The sequence below is a fragment of the Astyanax mexicanus genome, chromosome 2, assembly GCF_023375975.1.
Source record: "Astyanax mexicanus isolate ESR-SI-001 chromosome 2, AstMex3_surface, whole genome shotgun sequence".
NCBI classification, from domain to species: Eukaryota; Metazoa; Chordata; class Actinopteri; order Characiformes; family Acestrorhamphidae; genus Astyanax; species Astyanax mexicanus.
Window position 1 is genome coordinate 56,828,668 of NC_064409.1, and position 26,988 is coordinate 56,855,655.

At 40.7% G+C, this 26,988-nt stretch overlaps 1 protein-coding gene across 2 annotated transcripts in view; it reads left to right on the plus strand.

Moving 5' to 3' along the window:
- The window catches only part of roraa (RAR-related orphan receptor A, paralog a), a 441,123-nt gene that overhangs the window by 342,440 nt on the left and 71,695 nt on the right, over positions 1–26,988 (plus strand). Inside the window, exon 1 of one of the 2 annotated variants that reach the window (XM_022672210.2) lies at positions 4,034–4,220. The exons of the other annotated variant lie outside the window; for it this stretch is intronic. Within the exon in view, the coding sequence (XP_022527931.1) occupies positions 4,061–4,220 (160 nt within the window). The 5' untranslated portion in view covers positions 4,034–4,060. Of the gene's footprint in view, positions 1–4,033; positions 4,221–26,988 lie in introns of those variants that run through there. 2 annotated transcript variants of the gene reach the window in all.

Genomic DNA, 26,988 nt, shown 5'->3' on the forward strand with positions numbered 1-26,988 from the left:
GTTATGATTCAATATTTTGCAATATATATCTTGCAAACCTTTAAGCAAGGAGGGAATATTGGGATTTTTTTTTAAAATACATTTTAGGAAAACTGTCATAGTATTAAAAAAGTATTAGTATTTTTTTTTTTTTTTCAAATAAAGTTTTTATCCTTTGTCATACCAATCACACTTTTTATCCAATCAAGTCAGTTGGGACTAAGTACAACACTACTATTTAGAAGTTGGGTCTTAATTCCAAATTCCAAAAAAATATTGTCATTTAGAGCATTTATTTGCAGAAAATGAGAAATAGGTGAAATAAAAAAAACAGAGTTTTCAGACTTCAAATAATGCAAAGAAAACAAGTTAATAAAGTATCCATAAAGTTTTAGAGTTCAGAAATCAATATCTGGTGGAATAACCCTGTTTTTTAATCACAGTTTTCATGCATCTTGGCATGTCCTCCTCCACCAGTCTTACACACTGCTTTTGGATACCTTTATGCCACTCCTGGTGCAAAAAATTTAAGCAGTTCAGTTTGGTTCGATGGCTTGTGATCATCCATCTTCCTCTTGATTATATTCCAGAGGTAAAATCAAAGAAACTCATCATTTTTAAGTGGTCTCTTATTTTTTTTACAGAGCTGTATATTATATTATACTGTTTTTGACAATTGAGACAAAGTATTGCAAAATATCATATTTTAATACTAAATCAAATCAATACTATCGATACTAATACAAACAGAGCATTATAGGCTGACAGCTCTGCATTGGTGAACCCACATTCAGCTTAATTTGTGATTGTCATTTTTTCTTGTTGGTTTAATCATTTTATATTAAACTCTAATAGTCAGCTATCCACCGGAGTGCTGTTGATTCTGTTGGATGCTAAAAGCATAAGCTATCTTGTGTAAAGAACCTTTTTAAAGCTCACAAAAAATGTTCTTCAGGTCAACATTGTAGTTCCTTACTTTCATAACTATGTTACTGTTATACATAACATCAGCTTAATATGCCCTAAAATGGAACCATGTGGGACTTCATTCATTCATAACAATTTCTGCATCAGGATTAATAACTGAATAATCACACTATAATTTAATGTGGTTATAGAACCTCTACATCATGTAATACCAATAAATATACACCAATAAACGGTTCTCTTATAGTGGCACACCAAAGCCAAGAACTGTATAGCGCTTTTATTTCTTTCTTTATTTATTTAACAGCTTATAAGCTCCCCAAGGCACATTTTGAACCTGGACGCTGCTGATTTTCTGCTATGATACGGCTCATTTGCTAATCAAGGCAGCCGAATCATATTTTGTTTATTATGCAGAGCTGGTTGACAGATTATTGTTGACATAGCGTGAGCTAATTTATTTCTGCTGCTCCTAATTGATGGTGCGAGAGGTTGTGATCAGATGGTAATTCTGGCCCTTTGCGGTGTCTGCTGTGGAACACATTTGCATTGCTTTCCTCCAGCAGGCCCAGAACACTGCTGTAGGTGTCTGACGTTAAGCCGACACTGCTGTATTGTTGCCATTAGAGAGAAAGATCCGTCTGACAGAAAGGATATATTTTGAGCTGAAAGATTAAGTAACTGATGCTGCTTCTCTCCTCCAGCACGGGTTGTTTTTCACGAGTGGAGCGAATAATAGCTCGTAATTTAAAACGACAAATTGTTATTAGCCGCATTAATTATGTCGATCGCAGTTGATTGGGTAAACAAATGTGCAGATATGTAATTTATTTACGTTGATGGCAAATGAAAGCGAAAACGAGCTTATTTATGGAAATTCAAAATAGAGCTGGATCGCTGGCCAGTGACGGCTTACTCCAAGAGCAGAATCAAGAGGAGCCAACTGGATAGGAGCAGAGCTGAGCAGATTATTAGAGAGAGAGAGAGAGAGAGAGAGAGAGAGAGAGAGAGAGAGTGGGGGTGAGAGTGGGGGAGTATGGATGAGTGAGGATTTCAGATGAAGTAATGGAGGGAGAGAAATTGAAAAGGTTGCCTAGACAGTTAAACTCACTCATCAGACAGTTGTTGTGTGATGGATAGAATCCCCCCACATCACCCCCCACACCACCCCCCGCATCACCCCCCCACGACCCCGACTCTGCTATCTGCTGGAGCTCAGCTGCTGGGGCAGCCAGAGCAAGCCCCGCTGCCAGCAGGCAGGAGAGAAGGGGAAAGAGACAGAGGAGAAAGAGACCAGCTTGCTGGAGTGAGGTCAGAAGAGCAGCCAGCATCTATCTCTCCATCTCTCTCTCTCTCTTCTTCTTTCTCTCTCTCTCTGTCTCTCTCTCCCCCTCTCTCTCTCACACACTCACACACACACGCACACACATGCTCACACATACACACTCTCCCTCTTCCTCTCTGGAAACATCTGGAGGTACATTCAGGCTCATCTGCCCCCTCATTAATATCAGCATGACCAGAGAGAAAGGTGCAGGGGGTGGGGGGGGGGGGGGGTGTCGAAGAGAGACAGAAATATAGATGAGAGAGAGAGAGAGAGAGAGAGAGAGAGAGAGCACAGGTGAGACAGAGAAAAAACACAAGAAAAGGACAAATAGATTGATAGAGAAAGAGAGAGAGAGAGAGAGAGAGAGAGAGAGAGAGAAAGAGTGAGAGAGATGGAGACTAGTGCCATAAAATCTAAATAGTGCCATTAAATCAAAATAGAGAGTGAGAGCACAGGTAAAAAAGAGAAAATACATGAGAAAAAGATAGATAGATAAAAAGATGGATGAATAAATTAAGAAGAATAATATAAACTGAATAATGTAAATACTACATATAAAATGACAGATAATGAGAGAAAGATAACTCAAGACTGGTACCATAGAATAATACAGAGAATAAGTGCACCAGGTGAGGAAGAGAAAATATGTTAGGTGTATACTAGTAAAGGAGAAATTGGAAGACAGACAGATAGATAGATAGATAGATAGATAGATAGATAGATAGATAGATAGATAGATAGATAGATAGATAGATAGATAGATAGATAGATAGATAGATAGATAGAACCATGAGCACAGTTAAGAAAAAAAGATGTGATAGAAAGAGCGAAGTGTATACTAGTAAAAGAAGAAGAGAGAGAAAAACAGTATAATGATCAAGGAGAAATGAGAGAGAGTGAAAGATGGAGAGAGAGAAAGAGAGATGTATCCTGATAAAGGAGAAATGAGGGAAAGAGAGAGACGTATACTGATAAATGAGAATTGAGAGAGAGAGAGAGAGATAGATAGTGGATACTGCTAAAGGAGAAATGAGAGATTGAAAGAGAGCGAAAGAGAGAGACATATACTGAGAAATGAAAGAGTGAGAGAGAGAGATTCATACTGATAAAGGAAAAATAAGAGACAGAAAGAGAGAGAGAGATGTATACTGAGAAATGAAATAGTGAGAAAGAGAGATGTATACTGATAAATGAAAGAGAGAGAGAGAGGGAGACGTATACTGAGAAATGAAAGAGAGTGAGAAAGAGATGTATACTGATAAATAAGAGAGAAAAAGAGTCGTAGAGACGTATACTGATAAAGGAGAAATATGAGAGAGACAGAGAGAGAAAGAGCAAAAGAGAGAGAAATGTATATTGATAATGGAGAAATAAAGAGAGCGAAAAAGAGAGAGAGACGTATACAAACGACGGATAAATGAGAGAGAGAGAGAGAGAGAGAGAGAGAGAGAGAGAGAGAGACGTATACTGGTAACATATAATTAAACCATGCTAGAAACAGCAGTTTAATTCTCACACTTTCACTTTTTAAAATCTGTTTCTCTCACATTTCATCTTTTTCTCCTCTATCGCTCCATTTCTCCTGCTCGGCTGCCACTGTTATGGCTTTATTTCTCTCTCACCTGCGATAAGGCAGAGCAGACACACACACACACACACACACACACACACACACACACACAGCGACTGAAAACATCCTCCCTCCGCCGCTCTGGAGCTGCCGCTCTGCTCCGCCTGTCAGTCAGGGGCTCCTCTTCCCCCTCATTGGCCGCTCGCTGCGTCAGTCAGAGTCCCGGGGCGGGGCCTCTGGGCTCACGTCACAGTCACATGGAGTGTGGTGTGGTGGCGCGAGGGAGCCGGAGCGGCAGAGCTGTGCTGGCCAGCTGCTGCTCGAACAGCAGGGGGAGGCTTTCGCTCGCGCCGCGCCTGCTGCTCGCCTATGGACCGCCGAGCTTAATGATGTATTTTGTGATTTCAGCGATGAAAGGTAAGAGGAAGGATGGCATGCTGGCTTTTTCAGAGACCCTGCTAGCTCCGTAAACAGCGCGCGCGGGGCTGAGTAACAAGTAGAGCCGCCAGGGCTGATGCTATTCACAGCCTGCCAACTCTCTCCCTCTGCCTCTCCGCCCGGCGCTGCACAGACCCGCCTGTGAAAGGAGTGGGTGTGTGCGTGTGTGGGTGCGTGGATGTGTTTATATATACATATATGTGTGTGTGTACTTGTGTGTGTGTGTGCATGGGTGCAAAAGTGTGCATGTGTGTGAGTGTGTGAACTGTGAAGGTGCGTGTTTATTAGTGGAGAATGAAGCTGCAGCAGCAATGTTGTTTAGTTATCTATGATTTCCTTTCTTTTATCTCTTCATGTGAAAGAATGAAGTTGTTTAGCTGTTTTTATAGGGATGACAAAGCTCTCTCTATCAAAAAAGAGAAAGAGAGAGAGAGAGAGAGAGAGAGAGAGAAAGAGAGGGAAAGGAAGAAGCTTGGACTCATGACTGTTGTAAAGTGTAAAGTGAAAATAAGCTCTTTTTTATTTGGCTTTTTTATAATACATAATGCCAATATATCATATTGTTATTGTTGACTTGCAACATATGCAAGCATACAGACACATATGTACAATCATTTAGCTTTATAGAACTAGACAGAGCTTATAGACAGCTCTGGAAAAAAATAAGAGACCACTTAAAAATGATGAGTTTCTTTGATTTTGCCAAATTGAAAACCTCTGGAATATAATCAAGAGGAAGATGGATGCTCACAAACCATCAAACCAAGCTGAACTGCTTGAATTTCCGCACCAGGAGTAGCATAAAGTTATCCAAAAGCAGTGTGTAAGACTGGTGGAGGAGAACATGCCAAGATGCGTCAATACTGTGATTAAAAACCAGGGTTATTTCACCAAATATTGAATTCTGAACTCCTAAGACTTGTTTTCTTTGCATTATTTGAGGTCTGAAAGCTTAAAACTTAAATCTTTGCTCTAAATGACAATATTTATTTTTATATTTTAAAACTGATTCAGAAACTTAAGTGGCTTCTTATTTTTTTCCAGAGCTGTATAATATATACAATTTATTACATGCACTATATAATATGCATGCATATTATAGCCCTGATGTACTTCTGTGAATCAGATCTGGTCTTCCACCACAGTACCAGAGAGAGAAAGAGAGTGTGTGTGGGGAGATTGTACGTGTGGAGAGTGTGTGTCTGTCTGTGCATGTGTGTGTGACTGAGAGACAGTGTGTGTTGGTTAGAAGAGGTTTGGGTTGATGTTGATGTGTGTTGTGTTCCACTGACCTATTTTTTGGCTGGCGAGTGAGCATGAATGGCCATGAGAGCAGGGCGAGTGCCGGCCCGCCACACTGATGTTGATCCTGCATCCCTAATCCTGCCCCCCTCGACCACAGCCCCCCCTACCATCACACACTCGCATATCACACATGGGCACTCGTGAAGCAACCAGCCCTTCTTGGGCCCAGCAGGCCAGGCAGGAGCATAGGCGTTATTAGCGCTGGGTAATGCTTCATTAGACGCACACTCTTGTGTACACTCTTAAAAATGACACTCTTTGGTGTTTCAAAGTGTCTATCTTCAAATGATTCCACAGAAGGTTCTCTTCACAAAACCATTTGTAGCACCTTTATTTTTAACTACAGTACAGAAATATGCGAACATTACAGGCTTTCGTGCTGGAGTAGACTTTTCTACTCCTGGTTCCTCCTTTCCATGCACACACTTATTTTCTGCACTCACACACACACTTTGCACGCACACACACATGCACACATACTGTGCACGCACACCCTGGCACATACTGACACTCACAGCCTGTAGAGAGGGGCACAGGCAGCTGTCATTTTGCATTAGGTGAGAAGTGGCGGGAATGGAAAAAGTGATTGGGTGTTAGTAAATAGCTGGCTAGCTGTGCTCTTTACTTACACCCTCCCCATCCATATACGCAGTTCAGTTCAGAGAATTTGCCTTGTCTGTACCTCTTCTTTCTTTTATTCCTTTATTCCTTCATTCTCATCACATCCCTTGTCTTTATTCAAGCAGTGCGTTCACATTATTACAGAGAGCAGCGCCGGGGCGCTCTACACAATCAGCTGGTGCCTGTGTGGATGTTTGTGTTTCTATGCGTTTGTGTGATGCTGAGGGTTATTATCTGCTGTGTGAGGGGCACGTGCGCTGATCTGTGGCGGTTTGGGGGTAATCACGGCGGGGTTGTTGCTTGGTTTAAAAATAATTTGGTGTCATTTCTTAGCGAGAAAAGGCGGAGAGACAGTCTGAGCCAGTCTGAGCTCACATGGTGGAAAGCTCACTCACTCAGAGCTGTGTGGTTTGGAGGCTGTCAGTGCAGGGAAGTGTTGGTTTTGTACCTGCTTTTTCATACCTTTGCAGACGGCACATACTCTGTGTGTATGTGTATGTGTGAGAGAGAGAGAGAGAGAGAGAGAGAGAGAGAAAGTGTGTAAGAGATAGAGAGAGAGTGTGTGGGGCGTGCAATTTTTTTTGCATGTGAGTTTGAGTAGTGTAGTGAGTAGTGTGTAGTGAACAGCCATCAAGGAAGTGTATGCGCGTGTGTGTGTGTGTGTGCATGTGTGTATGTGTGTGTGTGTGTGTGTGTGTGTGCATGCTCCACAGCGAGTGGCATGATGGAGCAGGTGTAAAAGATAGCCCCTGACCCAGGGTCTGATGTGTGGGTTGGATTGGAGAGGCTGGCTGGCTGAAAATAGAGCCGAACGCAGGAGACTGGAAGAACACAACACTGTGCGGCGTCTCTCATCTCAGCCTTTTCCACACAGCTTTTGCACCACGTAGAGCCTTCTCACACTCTTTATTGCAGCTAACGGAATTAACATTTTCCTCGGCTGACTTCTGCTTTACGCCAAGGAACATTAACCCCTTAAACTCCAGGCTAATTTTGACTTATTAAAGGAATACTCCGGAGTATTTCAGCGAAATCTCTAGCCGCTCCATCTGTTTTGCATGGTCGATTACCACTGATAATACCCCTGTACTTTGAATGGGGAGAGCAAACTAATTGACTTACAAAGGGCAGTTGATTTAATGTCTATTATAAGAGAATCAATTTGGAATCAGTTGGTTTTGGCCCATTATTGTCAATGCTAATGATTCAGATATATGGTTGCCGTCATGTCAAAAACATCAGCGTATTATTTACAGTGGAAGAGATTAGGGGTTGACAATATGAGAATATATTTGTATTGTATTGCGATACATTTTTTAATCGTGACACACAATATATTAGGGTTGCACTGAATATATATATATATATATATATATATATATATATATATATATATATATATATATATATATCCTTTTTGTCTAGGATAAATATAAGTATCAAGAAAAAACAGGGGCTCCACCAGAACATATCATGATAAATAATGCATGCACTTTGTGTATCCGATATTGAAATAAAATATAAAAATTTAAAATTGTGAATCTGCCTTTTAAAACAAGCAGCAAAAAAAATAAAATAAAATATGTATTGTGATAAATATCGTGATGCAATACCAAATTTAAGATATCACCCACCCCATGCAGTCTGTGCCTATATTAACACCCATTAAAAAAGCTGCTGTGTTTCTTTATTCAGACAGCTTATTATACAGTAAATACTGTTTAATATTTGATTTGTGAAAAAAAAAACTCTTTTTTTTATTATTCTAGCTCATTTTTTATTCAACTATATGTTAGCTTTGCATTTCTTGGCTCGGTTTCAACACGGTGGCACTTTTTATGTCCCATCAAATATGAATAATAAATATGTCTAGGTATCGATGTGCAGTTTCCCACTGTAATTTTTTTTTTTTTAGGTGTATGATTGCAGACTCTCAAGAGTCCACCTCCCCCCAACTACATTAGCATGAAGTCTCTCTCTCTCTCTCTCTCTCTTTTCTTCCTTCTTCTCTTGTTCTCCCTTTCTCTGGTTGCTTTTCCCAGCCTCCAGCCTCCTAGCCACACTGCTGCCTCTCAAGCCCCTAATTACCTGTAATGGAAACATCCCCCTCATTACCCCATGCAAATTAGCCAGCCTACTCAGCACAATTAAGATGAAAACTCCAAATATTAATTACATAATTATAGAAAGACGTTTGATGTGGCGAAGACGGAGTAGCAGAAAAAAAAATAAAACACACACATAATAATAATAAAAGCTGTTTCATCTGTGTTATAATTAACCCTTCGATAAGCTTGAAAGTCTGCGGAATGTGTCCGAAAAATGTTTGAAATGTTTTTTTTGGGTTTTTTTTCGTCCCAAGCTTGCGTGCTGCATATTTTTGTGTATTTGCATATTTTGTATTCATCGGCCTACAATGGATTGTATGTAGATGTCACAAACAAAGCCAAAGCAAATGGCATTTGCATGCTGAAGTGCATATTAGTGTTCTGTTTTCTTTTCTCTCTCTCTCTCTCTCTCTCTCTCACTCTCTCTCACTCTATCCCTCTCTCTCTAGTTCTTTCTCTCTCGCTCCCTCTCTCTCTCTCTCTCTCTCTCTCACATAGGCTTCACAGGGCTCCACCGTACCGCAGCACAGGTTAACAAGATTGGCTATTATCCAGTTAGCCACAGAGAATACAGTGAGCCCAGGCAAAATGGCCACACATTAGAGGGGAGGGAGGCAAATCAAAGCTGAGAAGTGAGGGTTAAAAATAAAAGGCCAGATTACTTGGTTAGAGAGGATATGTGTTAAGCTGAATATTTCTGTAACAGCACCAGATTGAACTGGGTGAAGCTTAGGCCTTAGGTCAATCACTCGCTCGCTCGCTCACTCACTCACTCGCTCACTGACCAACATGTGTGTTTATACAATGGAAGGTTCTCTCGCCAGCTCTGAGCACTTTCATAAGGTCATAAAATGCACTGCCAGTTCATTTTACCATGTTAAAAACATACAAAGTTAAATTTTTTTGGAGCGATTTCATAGAAAATCCACTTTTGCTTCCATAAAGAACCATAAAATTCAGATTCTGACCTCACTAATGTTTACTTATGTAGAACTAGTTTGTTTGAAAAAGTCTATGAATTATGAGAAAATAACACACTTCTGCCTTTTTAAAATGATATTTAAGAACATGTATATGAGCGTTTTTATGTTGAGTGAGGTCCTAGGTTTGTACGTTGAGTTGCCATGTCATGCCATTGGAAAGCACTATGTAAATTGATCATGTGTTAAGTGTTACCTCAGGCGATGGCTTGGGAACGCCCAGTCCAAACCTGTGTATACATTGTTAGGTGTTATCTTGTGAGTAGGGTTAAACACTGTCCAGCATGCTCATGGCAAGGCTTTCTTAAATATTATTATTATAGAGTTCAGTTAAGGTCTGGTAGTGGATGTCAGATGAATGTGACATTCCGTTTCAAAATTGCCGTGTAGGCTGTAATATGTTGATGAGAGATTAAAAAATGGGTTGCCAAGAAATGCAAAGCCATCATTCTCAAGAAAGTCAATTCTAGACATGAATCCGTGTTCTTGTGTTCTACTACGCTCACATGCACATACAGGACATGCCTTGCCTTATCTTATTATAGAAGTTCCTGTACAAATCATGTATTGTACCTTATTTAGTCCACATAATAGGCATTACCACTCAGAGTGGACAGTGCAGTGGGTGGTAATGATCGTGACCTACAGCATTTGGCTAGAATTGTCCATGCGAACAGACTCTAAAGTGATTCTGGCAACAACAACAAAAAAAAAAAAAACTCATGTCCATTTTCAACACACATGGCAAAAGTCACGGGACATCATCCTATTTCCTTATGACCCATGACATTTTGCCTGATCCCTTTCTCTCCAGCAGAATGTGGCGAGTATGTCCACCAATCATCACCACTCTTTATTTCCAAAACACAGTGCACTGCTTCTCCAACTGGCGTTCTGAGAAGTTCACTCTGGTTCAGCGTGAGAGTGAGTGATCTGGACAGAGGGCACACGCAGAGTGACCACACTGCTTCATAACAACTGGCTCAGGATAACTGAGTGTCATTTCCACGTGTTATTAGCGTGTGTGTGACTGGCAGGGCGTGTGTGAGTGTGTGTCAGAGTGATGAAATGCATTACCTGCCAGCATGGGCAGGTCGACTGTTTAATGAGATATTGACTGGCCACTGGGACCATGGATTTTTTAAATTTAGCTCCAGTAGAGTGTGTGTGTGTGTGTGTGTGTGTGTGTGTGTGTGTGTAAAAGTTGATGGGCGTGAGTGTGCGAGAGTAAGAGAGAGAGAGAGAGAGAGGGTGCTAGAGCCTGGCACCATTCCGTTCCTCATTGCCAATGCCATGCACGGACACACCCAGCAATACACACTACCTCAGAGTGCTGGCACCTCAGACAGCTGGGACCCAGAGTGCCAGTCTTAACCTCTCTCTCTCTCTCTCTCTCTCTCTATTTCTCTCTCTCCTTCCCCTGTCTCCTATTCTCATGTTTTTCTCCTCCTCTCTTATCTGTCTCTCTGTCTGTCCTCTCCTGTTTTTATTTCTTTACTGTCTCCATGTCTCTCTCTTTCTTCTTTTCCTCTCCATCCTATAATCTCTTTTCATTCTCTCTTTTGCTGTCTCTTATTCTTTCTGTTTCATTTGTTCTCTCTTTTTTTCTGTCTCTTCATTTATTTCTCAGTTTCTATTCCCCTCTTCTTACCTGACAGTTGTCTCTTACTCTTTCTTTCTTTCTTTCTTTCTTTCTTTCTTTCTTTCTTTGAGTTTTTCTCACTTTCCTTTTCTCTTCTCTGCTTTCTTTCTACCTCTCTACATTCTGCTCTCTACCTTCATCCTCTTTCTGTCTCTATACCTTTCTGTTGTGTTTTACTTTTCTCTCTCTCTTTCCTCTTCCTCTCTTCTCTGTCTCTCTGTCTGTCCTCTCCTGCTTTTTATTTCTTTACTGTCTCCTCTCTTTCTTTCTTTTCTATTTCTTAGTCTCCTCTTTTCACTTTTCAGTCTGTTTTTGCTTTCTGTTTTTCTCCCTCTCTTCATTTCTGTCTTCTTTTTCCCCTCCTGTTGTCTGAATCTGTGTCTCACTTTTTTGCTCTCTTTCTCTGTTTTTTTCTCCTCACCTGTGTTCCCTGTTTCTTTTCTCGGTTGCCCCCTCTTCTCTTATCACTCTCTCTCTATCTCTTTCTTTGTTTTTCTCACTTTTTTCGGTCTTTTGTTTTTCTCTCCATTCATCCTGTTTCTGGCTGTCTCTATATATCATTCTCTCTGTGTCTTAGCCCCCCCACCATATGTGTGTCTTCACTTCTGGCTTGTACAGCTCTCTGCTTTGTCTTACATCAGACCCGTCTCTCTCTCTCTCTCTCTCTCTCTCTCTGTTCAATCACTGGGCTAATTTTATCAGACTTAAGACAGGCTAACTGGGTCTGTAGAAAAGTAATCAGGGCTGATTAGGGTGGGCCTGCGTGCTGATCTGGGCAGGGTTGGGTGAGTGTGTGTGTGCGTGTGTGGGGGGGGTTGTATGTTAATGGTGGGGGGTGTGTGTGTGTGTGATAGTTCGCAGGGCTGGGCGTGTTTCTCCCATTTTTTGCTGTAATTTCCTGCATCATCTTTCAGGGTATATTAAAGGCCACAGTCGTACTGAAGCCTTTGAAGTCTCGGCCTGTCAGGCTGTATTTCAGGCCTGCCAGAATACTCCCTCTCTCAGCACTCTGCTGATAACACATTCACCACAGGTCCGGCTGCACCTCCACACACACACACACACACTCATATACACACACACACTCCGCACCACTCTCAAACACTGAGCAGGGAGAAAAGAGATTATTTTCAGCCCTGGAATTCAGAGAAGCAAAGGAAAGAGAGAGTGAGGGGGAGAGAGAGAGAGATTATTTTCATTTAGAGAGAGAGAGAGAGAGAGAGAGATTAGGACTTTATAAGGAGTAGCCAGCCAGCAGCTATGCCAGACTAAGAGCAATGAAGGGATTACTGATTACAGCACTGGCCATCTTCAAAGGCCCTTTGGGAACACGACAGCTCTATATTACCAAACCTAATGTTTACCACAGCTTCTGCACACACACACATACACACACACACACACACACACACACACCACACAACTACACACACTATAACTTTATTTATTTATTTATTTATTTATATTTTTACTGGCCCACATATATAGTGTATGTAATTGGAAATTAAATGCGTGCGTGTGTGTTGCGGGTGGTAGGGTGCACATATATCTCTACATTCATGTAAATTTGGGTTTGTGTGTGTGTGTGTGTGTGTGTGTGTGAGTGTGTGTAAGTGCCAAAGGAGTGCCCACCTTGCAGAATAGGCCAGGTGCACATGTGCACACTCACACACACACACACACACACACACAAATACATTTATATACAGTAAGAAAAAATTAAGAGACCACTTCAGTTTTAGAATCAGTTTCTCTGATTTTGCTATTTATAGGTATATGTTAGAGTAAAATGAACATTTTTGTTTTATTATATAAACTACAGACAACATTGCTCCCAAATTCCTAATAAAAATATTGTCATTTAGAACATTTATTTGCAGAAAATGAGAAAAAATATGCAGAGCTTTCAGACCTCAAATAATGTAAAGAAAACAAGTTCATAAAGTATTCATAAAGTTTTAAGAGTTTAGAAATCAATATTTGGTGGAACAACTCTGGTTTTTAATCACAGTTTTCATGCATCTTGGCATGTTCTCCTCCACCAGTTTTACACACTGCTTTTAGATAACTTTATGCCAGTCCTGGTGCACAAAGAATTTAAGCAGTTCAGCTTGGTTTGATGGCTTGTGATCATTCATCTTCCTCTTGATTATATTCCAGAGGTTTTCTATTTGGGCAAATCAAAGAAACTCATCATTTTTAAGTGGTCTTTTATTTTTCTTCAGAGCTGTATATATACACACACACAGTCAAGTAAACGAGGCTGCCTTGTCCAGTGTGTTAAGTTCAGTTCAGTCATGGCTAATGCCCTCAGCTTCACGTTCTCGTTCACTCTCTCTCTCTCTCTTTTCTTTCTTTTTTTTCTCCACCTCTTTCATTCCAGGCATGTTTTTGGCCCATTCCTTTCCCTCTCGCCGTTCTCTTATCCCTTTCTGCTGCTCCCTGGCCCTCTGGAGACCGGTCCACTGGCTTTTTGAAGTAGCATCAAAGTGGAAAGGGGAGTGAGTTTAAAAAGGAAAAAAAAACATTATTGATTTCGCGTTTTGTCTGACTCAAATACTGGGGAATAGAGATGCGTGAGGGAGCAGCGGGTGTCTACTCCCCGTTGCCCACCTTGCCCTGCTATGGGCCGTTCCTCATAGCTCCCCTGGACCCTGCGCGCGCGGTCCTCGGCGCCTTTGTGCTCCTAATCCCCCCACCCTCGCTAAATAAAAGCCATTTAAGGGGAAGCTCGCAGACAAACCTGCTCTTTGGATTTCTTTTCCCTGTAGATGTCAGATCTCTTATCCTCTCTTACATCAGGCCAGTGTCATCTTCCACCACGCCGTGCACTGGCCTGACCTGCTTTCTCCTGCAGAGAGGCAGAAAGAGCTGCTCAGTGCTCAACGGTAATCAAATCTGCACGCCAGTCATGCATGAAGAAGCAGGACGGTTTGTGTTTAGTGCCGAGAGAGAGAGAAAGCAAGAGAGAGAGAGAGAGAGAGAGAGAGGGAGACCCAGGAGAACGCACTGAGATCTGATCATCTCCATTACTTACTTGTTTTTGACCTCACTGTGACATAAGCACTGATCTTGTGGACCCGGCAAGTCATTACTGCGGTTCTGTTTACTTGTTCACTTTACAAATCAGGTAAAAGTGTATTGTTGTGTATTGTGAGATGATAAAATGGATAGTTAGCTGAAGTGCATGCAGATACAAATGTATAAAAATTCAATTAAACTCAGATTTAGATGCACTGGTATGTTTTAATGGTTCAAGCATTGGCTTAATTAAGAACAGTTCAATTCAGATCCTTTGATTTATATTGTTTGGTGCTGTGATATAGAGGTTAAGGCTGTATAAAGTAGCACTTTTAACAATCTGCCACTACTGTTCTATTTTTTTTCTTTGTCTAAATATTATTATAAACACTGTGCATCATAAACATGTCTTAAAATATGCTATAAATAATCAAAATTAAGTATTACTTTATTGCCCACCACAAATGGAGCCACTGAAGAGTTGAAAGAGATGTTTCATATCACGTTCAGATTAAGAATAGAGACCAGGCAACTATTGTATGTGTCCCCACTGTAAATATATAGCATATTCACAACAGTGCACAAATAAATGATTTAACCCAAAATAATTGTGTAAAAGCCAGAAGACGAGAAATTGGGCAAATGCTAAAAATCAAATGCTTTTTCTGTAGCTTCATTCAGGAAATTAGCTTATTGTCATACACCTATTTAATTTTCTTTAGCCATAATATGAGTCTGGTCAGTTTTCTTTATTTTATGTCCAAACTGTGTGGTTATTGGACCAATAGAAATGCTGCAGAATGGCTTACAATAATTCAACTTACGTTGACACCTGCTTAAAGTCGAGATGGTTGAAGATACTGTCAGTGAAAAAAAAAATACATATATAATATATAATACCAAAGTTATGAGACTATATAAGCTATAAAATGCACATAGCAATATATCTAAACCACTACAGTTCCCACACTACCATGCAAAGTCAACAGCTAACAGATTTCATGAGGTTTCATGGTGGCACACATGTTTGTAAAATTATCATATTTATTCCAAAAACATATTCTCTTCATCTATTCTCCACGTGTTCTTCACTGTGTACAACTACATGCATTGAACTGTGACCCCATGTGGGTTTGTAAAGAACATACAACATACATAACCTGTTAATACACACCTAACACCCAGCTCAGATCAGAGGGGAGAAAGGGGAGTGGGTCATTCCCAGTGAGCTTCTGGAATTTCTGTATTATTTTATGACAAAAGCCCAACAATTCATTCAAAACAAGCAGCGTCAGATTTGTACGACATTCTTTTCATTCTTTTAATGCTGAAATGCAGTTTTCCTCAGAGGGAGTCCTGAGACCATTTATTACTCTTTCATTAATCAAAAAGTAAACATCATCTGGTACTGTGATATCTTTGGTTATAATTCCACAGTATTGAATTTTATCTAAACCACGCAGCTCTACCTGGATCAGTCTGAGGAGGCCACGATCTGGAGGAAGGCCCGGGCCGTAATTCTGCTGAGCCGACTGGGAAAATATTTCCACACATGTGCAGGAGCGTCTCACCTTTCAGACGCTTTATTTTCATAACAACACAAGCGAAGGCGTTGCCGTGCGGGCGAACGTGTGAGTAAAACCTAGAGATTCCCAAAATTCTTCGTCTCTCGAAGAATTTAAACTCTGAAAAAGTCCAAAAACAGCCAGCAGGTACACAGCGGTAAGCGCTAGAAAAACTCTGAAGGCTAATCTCGGTGTATGATAGTAATCTGCGGTGCTAAATCAGAGATTTCACGATCCCCTTTTCAAAGAGAGGCACAAGATGCCGACAATTTTCGCGAAATGAAATAAGAAGGCCTCATGCCAGCTGACAGGGGTTCATGGAGTGCATGCCTCAGGGGCCAGAGAGTGCGCACTTCTCCCCGTCCCATGGAGATCGGCTTTAACACACTCAAGAATGGCGAAGGGAGAGAGGAGTGAAATGTGGGAGTATTCCTCTGAATTTTGATGAGATTAGGGAACAGGCTCAGAGAGAGAGAGCGAGGGAAAGCGCGAGAGGGAGAAGAACAATAGAAGGAGCCATTCTTGAGTAGGTGGCTTGATTACAAAAGGAGAGGAGCTCTATTGAGATGATTTAGAAGGGGCTCCTGCCGGAGCCGTCGGGGTGCTACTTGTGTAATTCCATCCAACTCCGCTCAATTTTGCCCCTGATCAAGCACCTGTGCTCACCGCCAGAGCCGAGCACAATCAGTGCCGCTCGAGCCGCACTCCACGGCACTAGGTGGCGGCACTGCGGAAAAAAAATCAAACAACAAACAAACAACAAAAAAAAAAGCCACTTCCCACTTCACGCTGTAATTCCTCACTCTGTGACTGCCTGAATAAGTGTGACGCGTCATATTTTGCGCCTTGTATAACTTTGTTTGGTAAACATTTGGTCCATACCCTCAATGTTCTGGCAGTTTAGCAGTGTGAGAAGCGTTGGTGTATTGTTTCGAGGAGGCCGCCTCGCTCAGCCTTAGCGTGAAATTATATCTCAAGGTTACTTTGATTAGTCGTGCTGTGTTCTAAACAAAGCTGCACGGAATGAATTTAATTTCTCGCAACAACAAAGCCGACCATTCTTATCGTTAGCAGCACGCTTTATATGCACATATATTTATTAGAAATTAAGCGATCCCTGTTTTAACGATGAAGATGAAAGGCCTTTTTTATTTCTATATTTATTTATTTATGCACTTATTGCTTCGTGGTGAAATCATCAGAGCCTGTTTTTCCCAAACAATTAAGTTGTAAAAACACTATAAGAAGCACCTTTTTTTTTCCTGATAAAGAAAGACGATGAATACATTACAGCTCACAGCGGGCTTCGGAATATTCATATGGCATTTTTATGTAAATGTGATGTATACATGAATGCGTATGAGATGCGCACGTCTGTTGGAATGGGTGTCTCATAATAGTATCAGTGTGGAGTGATGATTTGCGTGCAGGGAGAGAAATGAGACATTAGCGAGGACAGGAGGGGAGTAATGCTCTCCTGCGCGGTGCAGTGCGGTAAGATGCGGTGTGGTGTGATGCGATGCGGTGTGGAGGGGGTGCTGATCTCTGTGTATCCGCGTGTGGGTGTGTCTCAGTGGGGGAGTGAGACTGTGGAGAGGCCCTTGACCTACGCCAGAGTGGAGCCCGGAGCCCCTACTGTCTAAACAGACAGACTGATTACTGATTAGACGCTCCATCCCCGCCGCGCCGCGCAGTTTGCATGTCGGCATCCATTCCCCCCCCTACACACTGATTGAGAGAGAGCCAGAGACGACAGATCTTCAGCCGATTGTGTCTCTTACACTTTTTTTTTTTTTACTCAGTTCTCTCACTTCTCTTTCTTTCTTTCTTTTTTTGTCTTTTTTTCTCTCTTAGTCATTCCATATCTATCTCTCTTGCTTTCTCTTTTCTTTATTTTTTCTGTCTTTTTTATTTCATTCGGCCTCATATTATCTCTGTCTGTCCATCACTCACTCTTTTTTTCTCTTTTTTTCTTTTTCTTTTTTCCTCCATCTGCCTGTGTATGGCTACCTCTCTTTCTCTCTCACTCTTTCTTACTCTTTTCTCGATTATCCCCTACTTTTTTAGTATGTCTTTTTCTTCACTTAAACTCTCATCGTTTTTTTCTCTCTCTCTGTGCCTCTTGCTCTCTTATTCTCTCCTTTTTCTGTCTCAAACACTATTTTTTTCTTTATAATTCTCTCTTATTCTGTTTCTCATCATGTCCTTCACACCATATCTGTCTATCTCTTACCTTTTTGTCAGTCTGACCTAATCTGTCTGTATTTAACTTTCCTCTCTCTGTGTTTTTCTTGTTCGTATTTGTCTCTAAATTTGTCTCTCTTTTTGAGTCTCATTCTGTCCATAATATCTTGTATCTCTCTCTCTCTCTCTCTCTCTCTCTCTCTCTCTCTCTCTCTCTCTCGTACAGAGAGAGTATAAATGTTGAGTGCATCTGGCTATCACCCAGAGCCGCTCTGGAGTACTTGTTTTGTTGTTGTTTTGAAGTTTTCTTCCTTCTTTTTTCCCCCATTTTTTCACTCCTTCTCTTTCTCTCTATCTCCCTCTGTCTGTTGTTCCCTTGGGCTCCTTCTTTCTGGATGAGAGCTCTCCCTGTGCTGAGCACAGGTCCTTGTGTTCTCTTTCTGTCTCTGTGTCTCTTTCTCTCTCTCTTTCTCTGAAGCAGTCCATCCTGAACGAGGGCTGCGTCAGCACAGAAGCCAGCCTGAAGTCTGTTTCTTCTTCTTCTTCTTTTTCTTCTCCATGCTGTTCCTTTTACATCATCCCACGTTTATTCTGTCCTTAAACACTGTAGAACATCAGAAATGAGATACTTGCTTCAGAGCGCCGTTCAGAGCTGTCAGTTACACATGGCTGATTATCTCAGGCAATTATAATTTTTTGTGCTATTAAAAACGACAGGTTACGCTCATAATATACTCATATTATAGACGGATACAATAAATTAGGATGAAGAACATTGATTTGTTCATTTTATTAATTATAGAGGCTCATAGGCAGTAGAAGAACTGGTATGACTGCTGTTCCTGATGTGCCGCTCCTCTCTCATCTGGCTGTGTTTTTTTTTTTTTTTTCTTCTGTTGTGGGTTTCATGGGAGCCTGGTGCTGATGATGGCTGTGTTAATGCGCTGTGTGTGTGTGTGTGTGTGTGTGTGTGTATGTGTGGAGCTCTGGGAGGCAGCTGAGACATCCTCAGAAGAGGAGTGTGTTCTCAATTACTACCAAAAAACAACACAAACCAAATCTATAGCCCCGTCTGCATGCTCCAGACATCAGCCCCCCACACCCCCCCTCCCCACCCGGCCTGCTCTTCGCTCCCTCTGAAGAACAGCAGACACTGTCGCAATGTGTGCATGAGTGTGAATAATATAGAGCCATGTCTGGGCAAACACAGTGAAATCATTCTTCAGACCAGTGTGTCAGACAGCGCGTGCAGTTTCACCAGGGCTGCATGCATTCAGACTGTGAGTACGGTGCATGAGCAGAGTACGGGCAGGAAAGATGGATGGAAGGATGAGTAGTTTGATGATCAGGTAGATAAATAGATGGTTTTGACAGATGATCAGATAGTTGAACAAATAGATAATTAAACTGGTAGATACTTTGACAGATATGATGACAAATATTGAAATAGATGGGAGGATAGATATATATATATAGATAGATGAAAGAAGTGTATAAATAGATGGAGATAAATAAGTAGGTATATGGAGAAATAAATAAATAGGTGAGCACATAGACAGACAGATAGATAAATAGGCAAGTATATAGATAAATAATTAAATAAATAGATGAGTACATCAACAGACAGACAGATAGATAAACAGACAAGTATATAGAGAAATAGTTAAATAAATAGGAGAGCACAAAGACAGACAGACAGATAGATAAACAGACAAGTATATAGAGAAATTATTAAATAAATAGGTGAGAACAAAGACAGACAGACAGATAAACAGACAAGTATATAGATAAATGAGTAAATGAATAGGTGAGCACAAAGACAGACAGACAGATAAATAGGCAAATATATAGAGAAATAATTAAATAAATAGGAGAGCACATAGACAGACAGACAAATAGATAAATATACAAGTATATAGAGAAATGATTAAATAAATAGGTGAGTACAAAGACAGACAGACAGATAGATAAACAGACAAGTATATAGAGAAATTATTAAATAAATAGGTGAGCACATAGACAGACAGACAAATAGGTGGGTGCATTAAATAATAGGTGGGTTCATAGACAGATAAATAAATAAATAGCTGGGTACAACTTGACGTGCTAAATATATAGATGTACAGATAGATAAATAGTTGTGTAAATAGGCAGATAAATAGTGGGTACATAGTTTGGTACATATGAACATATTGGTTTGGGGGGGTACATAGATAATATAGATAGTAATAATATAGATAGACATATAGATAAATAGATAGTTAGATGAATATAGTCAGATGAATGGAGCAGATGAGTACATATACAGACAAATATATGCAGCAGATGAGTACATATACAGACACATACTGTATATACAGCAGATGAGTACATAGGCAGATAGATGGGTAGGTACGTAGATGAACAAACAAATAAATAAATAAATATATGGGTACGTAAATGGACAGATGGATAAATAGGCCAGTATACAAATAGGTGGGCCCATAGAGAAAGGTATAAAAAGATGAGTAAATGGGCGTATTGATAAATACAGTAGATGGGGACAGATATATAGTAGTGCACATAGATATATCCATATTATATATTCAATTATCATGCACAACACAAGTTTCACTGTATTTAAAACAGAACAGAAAACCTGCTGATTCAAAACATGTTTACAATAGAAAGCAATGAGCAGGTGCTTCAGCACTGGGTTAGTCGATGGGTTTTGCAATTCTTTTGTAAGTACAGGGTAATTATTGCCTCTGCTAATGGACCATACAATACAGACGCAGCAGACTGGAGTGCTGGAAAGTGCTGGAGTATTCCTTTTATTATCAACCAAGAGTTTACTGTGTTAAGTTCTAATGCTGTACTGTATTACACAGTATGTTTACATCCAGATCTATCACGTCGTGTTGCATGCTTTTACCTGCCGCCAGTAAAGACGTACAGCTCTGGAAAAAAATGAAGAGACCACTTCAGTTTCTGAGTCAGTTTCTCTGATTTGCTATTTATATAAAGTTCCAAATAGAAATATTGTCATTTAGAGCATTTATTTGCAGAAAAAACAGATGCAGAGTCCAGAAATCAATATTTGGTAGAATAACCCTGGTTTTTAATCACAGTTTTCATGCATCCTGGCATTTTCTCCTCCACCAGTCATACACACTGCTTTTGGGTAACTTCATGCCATTCAAGCAGTTCAGCTTGGTTTGATGGCTTGTGATCATCCATCGTCCTCTTGATTATATACACTGTTTGTGTATCAGACTGTCTTAACTCTACTAAACCTGACGGATGGATGGGGGAGTTCCTGAGAGGTGTGTAAAAGTGTGTATCAGAGATCAGACTGTGGTCATGACTCTCCTGCTCATGCTGCTGAACAGCACAAACAGCTCGACCACCAAAGGAACAGAAACAAAACGTGCTGCTCCGTGCAAGAGGCCAACCACATTATCAGAGATGCACAGTAAAGAGCCAAAGCGCACTTTTCTTGTGCACACACAAGCACACACACACACAAGCACACACACACACACACACAAAGACATGGGGCTCAGGGGAGACCGCACTGGGGATTTGCTGCAAAGTGCGTGAGACGCATTGAGAAAAGGATGTGTTCACTTCACTGTTTATGTGTAGGTGGTGGTTGGCATGTGGTTTTGTCTGTGTGTGTGTGTGTGTGTCTGTATTTAAGAAGAGGAGAGAGAGAGAGAGAGAGAGAGAGAGAGAGAGAGAGAGAGAAGTTAAAACAGTTGGACATTGCATATGCATGTGTAGGAGTGTTTGTTTGCCTCTCGTCTGCCTGCGTACATACATCCTGCTTTGAGCATTTAACATTTTGTAAAAAAGTCAAATCTGCATACACCACTGTCTTAATTATGAATCTGACTTCTTCTTCTTCTTCTCCTTTTCTGTTATTGCCTACACCACACTCTACAGTCACTGAGATAATTGTGGGCTCGTTGCTGTAGATGCTGTAACACTCGCCATTATCTCTGTGTGAAATCAGAATAACAGCCAAGTGCAGACAGAAGAGATGATGTGGAGCACTGCTGTCTCGACAGCTCGATTAAACTCAATTACTTCATTATAAAAAAATAAAAAATCAACATTTAAAACGTACAGGGATTTTATAATAATGCATATCATTACTGTCAGCAAAAAATAAATAAATACATTGTCTATTAATTTATAACAGAATATCTGCTATTAACATTTTATGATGTACAGACCAGGAAAACATCCAACAATAAATAGGTGGGTTGACAGATGAACAGATAGATAAATATATAAGTAGCTAGATGAAAAAATAGATAAATAGATGGGTATACTGATAAATATATAGATATAGAAATAGATATATGAGCACATGGATGGATAGATAAATAGGTAGATAGATAGAGAAATAAATAAATAAACAAATAGGTGAGTACATAGGTAGACAGATACATAAATAGGGAAGTATATAGAGAAATAAATAAGTAGGTGAGGCCATAGATGGATAAATGAATAGGTAGGTACAAATTGACAGATTGACAGGTAAATAGTTATATAAATAAACAAATGAATAGACACGTACATACAGAGATAGGTACATAGATAGGTACATATAGGTAAATAGGTGTGTACATGGACAGATAGATGCATAGATGCACACATCAGATGAGTACATAGGTACATGTACAGAAATAAAGAAAAAAATCCAGAATTATTTTGGGGGGAAAAAATCATTAAATTAGCGTCCAGTATAAGCTGCTTTTAGGGCTGGGTAACTTGGTGTAATTGACACTGTTTTGGGCTGTGTAAAAGTTACTGTTTTGTTTAATTCTGACAGTGACATTGCACTAACATGCCACATGTCATGTACCAGGACTTTTAACATGTTCCATGGAAGCTAATGAACACTGTGTGGGATGTGTGTGTGTGTGCTTTTTCCTATGGTGACCTCTGGTTTCAGGCACCAAGATGTTAGCAGCAGATCTTTTTAGTCCTGTAAGTTGTGATGTGTCCTTCTTTGTAGCACCTTTCGTTAGTGACCGACCGATACATCGACCGCCCAATTAATCAGACGATTTTTGACATCTTTTAGATAATCAGCATCGGCCGATGCATGAGCACAAGAGGCGGATATTTATACAATGCACACAGGCAATGCTGTGGGCAGCTCCGTCATTTTTGGTTGCTTAGTTGCTGGCTTGGTTGTCTTCAATGTTGGAGGGGCATAATATCCACTCTTATCACATAACTGTGATCAAGATAATTTATTTATGGCCAAGATAGCTGTGTATATTGAATTGTAATGTGTAAGGAATAATGCAACTATATATGATATATGATCTTTTTTTTCTTTGTTTTTCTATTCTATATATTTCTGTTTTAATAATTTCAGATGGTTAAACAGAAATCTGAGTTCTCATGTGTGCTACTGTCTACTTCACTAAGAGTGTTATTTTTTAATGAAGGTTCATTCTCAAAAACATAGTGATGCTGATATCTGCTTGTGTATGTTAGGTGCACTGAAAGTTTGTATTTTATTTAAGTTTTTGTAATTTTTGGTATTGCTCTGTTTTTTTTATTTCACGTGAATTTCACTGCAAACAGAGCAAAGAAGAGTCGACTGTGCTAAATAAATGTTTAAGTTCAGTAGTTTTGTGTCTTGTTTATTAGTATTATTTTTATTGTATTTTATTCTTTATTATTCCTAAAAATTGGAATAATATATTTAAATATCGGCCACTACTGCGCTCTAACTATTGGCATCGGCCATAAAAAAAAAACGTAGCGGTCGATTACTACTTTTTGTAGCTACTGCAAACTACTGCAGACTGTTTCTGACTGAATCCTCCAGCCATTTGGCTCTTGTCAAAGTCATTGAAACTTTTATATTTGTTTCTAGCATGTGTCAGTGTCAAGAATCTTTAACCAGTGTTCAAGTCCATAAAATAATGTTTGTGATTGAAATGTTATGGCTGATCTATATCTATGCATGGTTATTTTTGAGGCTCCAGATTGCTTATATAGCTGATATTGACAGTCTTATCATAGTAAATCTATTATAAATCCTAGACCTACATTATAGACCTATATTTTCTATAGAGTGAGTGACTCTATAAGAGTTCTGTGTCGTTTAGCTGCTGCTGCTGCTACTGCAGTAAAGAGCTGAGAGAGTGGTCCGGAGTGAGAATTATCAGCGGGTATGGTAAACAAAGCAAGGGAGGATAGATGCCCCCTTCATCAAAGCGGAGGGAAAAGAAGAGGAGAGGAGAAAAAATGCTGTGGGAGAAGTTAGCACTATAATGGGTCTAGGTGGGCTCAGCAGCCGCCTTTTTGATCTTTGACATATTTCATAGACATTGATTAGACCGAGCCTTCAGTCTTTGATCTGGAGGGAAAATGTTGTTGCTTGGTTTGGAGGTTTAGGGAGTATTATAATTTATACAAGGGGGATTTGCATGAGTTTGTGTGCCTCTGTGCGTATGTGTTTTTTTTTTTCTCCCTCCCTCTCTCTCTCTCTCTCTCTCGCTCTCTCTCTTTCTCACTCACTTTCACACTCCTTTTCTCTCGTTTCCCAAGCTTGAGCAATCTTAAAGTAAACAGCGCATGCTATTGTGCTGCTTTGCATTATGCTTCTCATTAGCGATCCCTGTGGTAATTAGCGGGTATATAGTGGATGGAGCTGCAGCGAGATCCAAATCCACCGACTCCAGCCCGGGAGCCACAGCCAGTTTACTGATCAGTTCCCGTCCTGCTCGGGATACTAAATTGATTCCAAAAAGCTCTCAAGCCCTGACCTTTTTTTCACCTTTTGAAGTTTAGGACAGAAGTTGGAGGAAGCTGAATTTTTAAACATTACAGCGTTAACTTTTTTCTTTTTCCTTTTTTTTTTTAAGTAAAAGAAAAAGAAAATCCTGCTGATTTGCTGGAATGAGATAAAATGTCCTCAGCAAGCCTCTCTAGAGTTAGCGGTAAAACTCTAAATCATTGGGCTCAGTGAGGCTTTGCTTATAACTGGGCTGAATGCTTGGCTGAGAAAGCCTGTTTCTGCAAACATTGTCTGGCAGGGTCTTGAAAGGGAAATTCCACTCGATTTTTTTTATTATGAGTTTTGGCTGCTAGGGTCCTAGAGAATCAAGGAATGAGGAAGAAAAGTCTTTTTTTTTTGGGTGGGATTGCCCTTTAGTGATACGGTGTCCTGCTGGGGTCTCATCCTCGCCTTAAGCTATGTGCTAAGCTTCCGTGCTATCATCTCCGACTACAACAAATCCAGGTAACACTTACGGAAAAGGAAAGGCTGCTGTAGTGGGGCTGCAGTCTGAGCACAGGGCTTTAGTGCTACACCAAAGCAGCACTGAATTCACAAAGAACTGGGATTTATTCTCATAATAAGGGCTAATCATGGAAGGTTTCTCAAATATGACTGCCTTGCACTGAAAACACTGAATGGACTCATTTCAAAGTGCAGGATTGGGCATAGTGTAAGAGTAGTGGTAACCTTAAAATGACAGTAAAATTACTCTAATTAAAGTAGAATCTACAAACATAGAAGTACAAACATATGTATAGATATTACAGCTTCTGTTATTGGCTGGTTTTACTCTTAAGGCATGTAGTCATTTGGATTAGGATTTTGACTTAAAGTATATTGTTCACTAAAGAATTTCAGTCAGAGATTCAGTCAGAATCATGCACGCTTTATGACATCAGTGTTTTCATATAGATCCCTTTTAACCATATACATGAGAACTCTAAAAAAACATAGACTCTTAAACTCTTTATTTTGGACAGCATTCAAAAAATGTTCTGTTTTCAGTGACCAGTTTTTCCAGCAGTTCCGTGTGTACATGATTATAAAATGCAGACAAATATTTCATTATTTAAAAACATCCATACCTATCAATGCGTGCATACTTAATACGTTCTTTACATGAGGGTTGCACAACCCTGGTCCTGATGATCTACAGTAGCTCCTACCCCAGTCTAAACACATTCCCGATCCAACTAAAAAAAGGCCAGCAGGGACATCTAATATCAGAAAGAAATTGAATAGTATTAAGTACAGCTTCTGCAATTTTGTCTGTGCTTCATGTTTTTATAAAGTAGTTTCGTGTTTTTGGTTGTTTTTTTTTGCTAGATTTGACCTCGTGACTTTATTACGTGTGCCGACAGCTATTGTGCAGCATTTTTTGTCTTGCGAATGACATGTACCCTCTCTGTGTGTGTGTGTGTTTGTGTGTGTGTTTATTTGAGCGCACAATTGCGAGCTCCTTTTGATATCCAAACGAGCGGAGCGCACTCAGAACAGATGCAGCAGCCAGCTCCAGACTCCTCGAGAAGCTCAGAGACGGGTGGTTTATTTTTACAAACTCCACTAAAACTGCTGTTTGGAGATTAATTTCAGTGCTGAGCTCCCATTGTGGGGGGAAACAAATTGAGCTTTATGGAATTAGCGTGCACCGCTGCTGCTGCTGCTTCTGCTGCTGGAACCTCAGTCTATTCTTGGAGCGTGCGGAGCCGCTGTGTGGAATGTGATTGGTTGCGGGAGCGGTTTTTTCGGTCGAGAGCGCTCGCGCCCGGCTAGGCCGGTGAGTCGCCGGGATAGGATTAAAGCCCGAAGTGCACTGTTGATGGCTCTCTGTTTCCCCGATGCCCCGTGTTTGTTGTCTAAATACGGCTGGGATGAGCAGGGCTGCGCGCCTGCTCTTGTCGGGGGTGGCGGTTGGGGTTGGAGAGGGAGGGGGCTTGCTTTGCTCAAGGTCGTTTGGGATGATAGCATGCCATTAATAATTCCCTGCAAATCTACTGCATCTATCTCTATCTCCATCTGCTGTTGCCCTATCTACTGTATCTGTGTCTGCGCGTCCCAGAGGAGATGCGCACAGCAGCCGAGTATTAGCAGAGAAAGAGCCTGTAAAGACTGGAGATGACACATGCAGTGAGGGAATGCATTACCCACACTCATTCACAACTGCTGAAGAGAGTGTTCTCGCACTCTGCTGTGTGTATGTGTGTGTGTGTGTAAGTATGTGTGTGCTGCTTACTACACCCTCAGCGTGCTGTGGTTTCGCCACCAGCCTCTCGGTGTGTGTGCGTTTCAGTATTACAGTGCGGCGCGTGTAGCGTCGAAGCCGTGGGTAATTCCCCGCTCCGTGCTCCGCACACGCGCTGCCTCGCGGCCCAGCAGCACCACTACAGGGATGCAATTATCACATTCCCCTAAGCCTGCTACACCCACATGACAAGGTGTTACTAGAGGAACCATCAAAGCCTGATTTTAAATGATGCATTTAATTATGAGAAACGGGAATTTGCATGTGTGCCGCGTGTTCTGTGTGT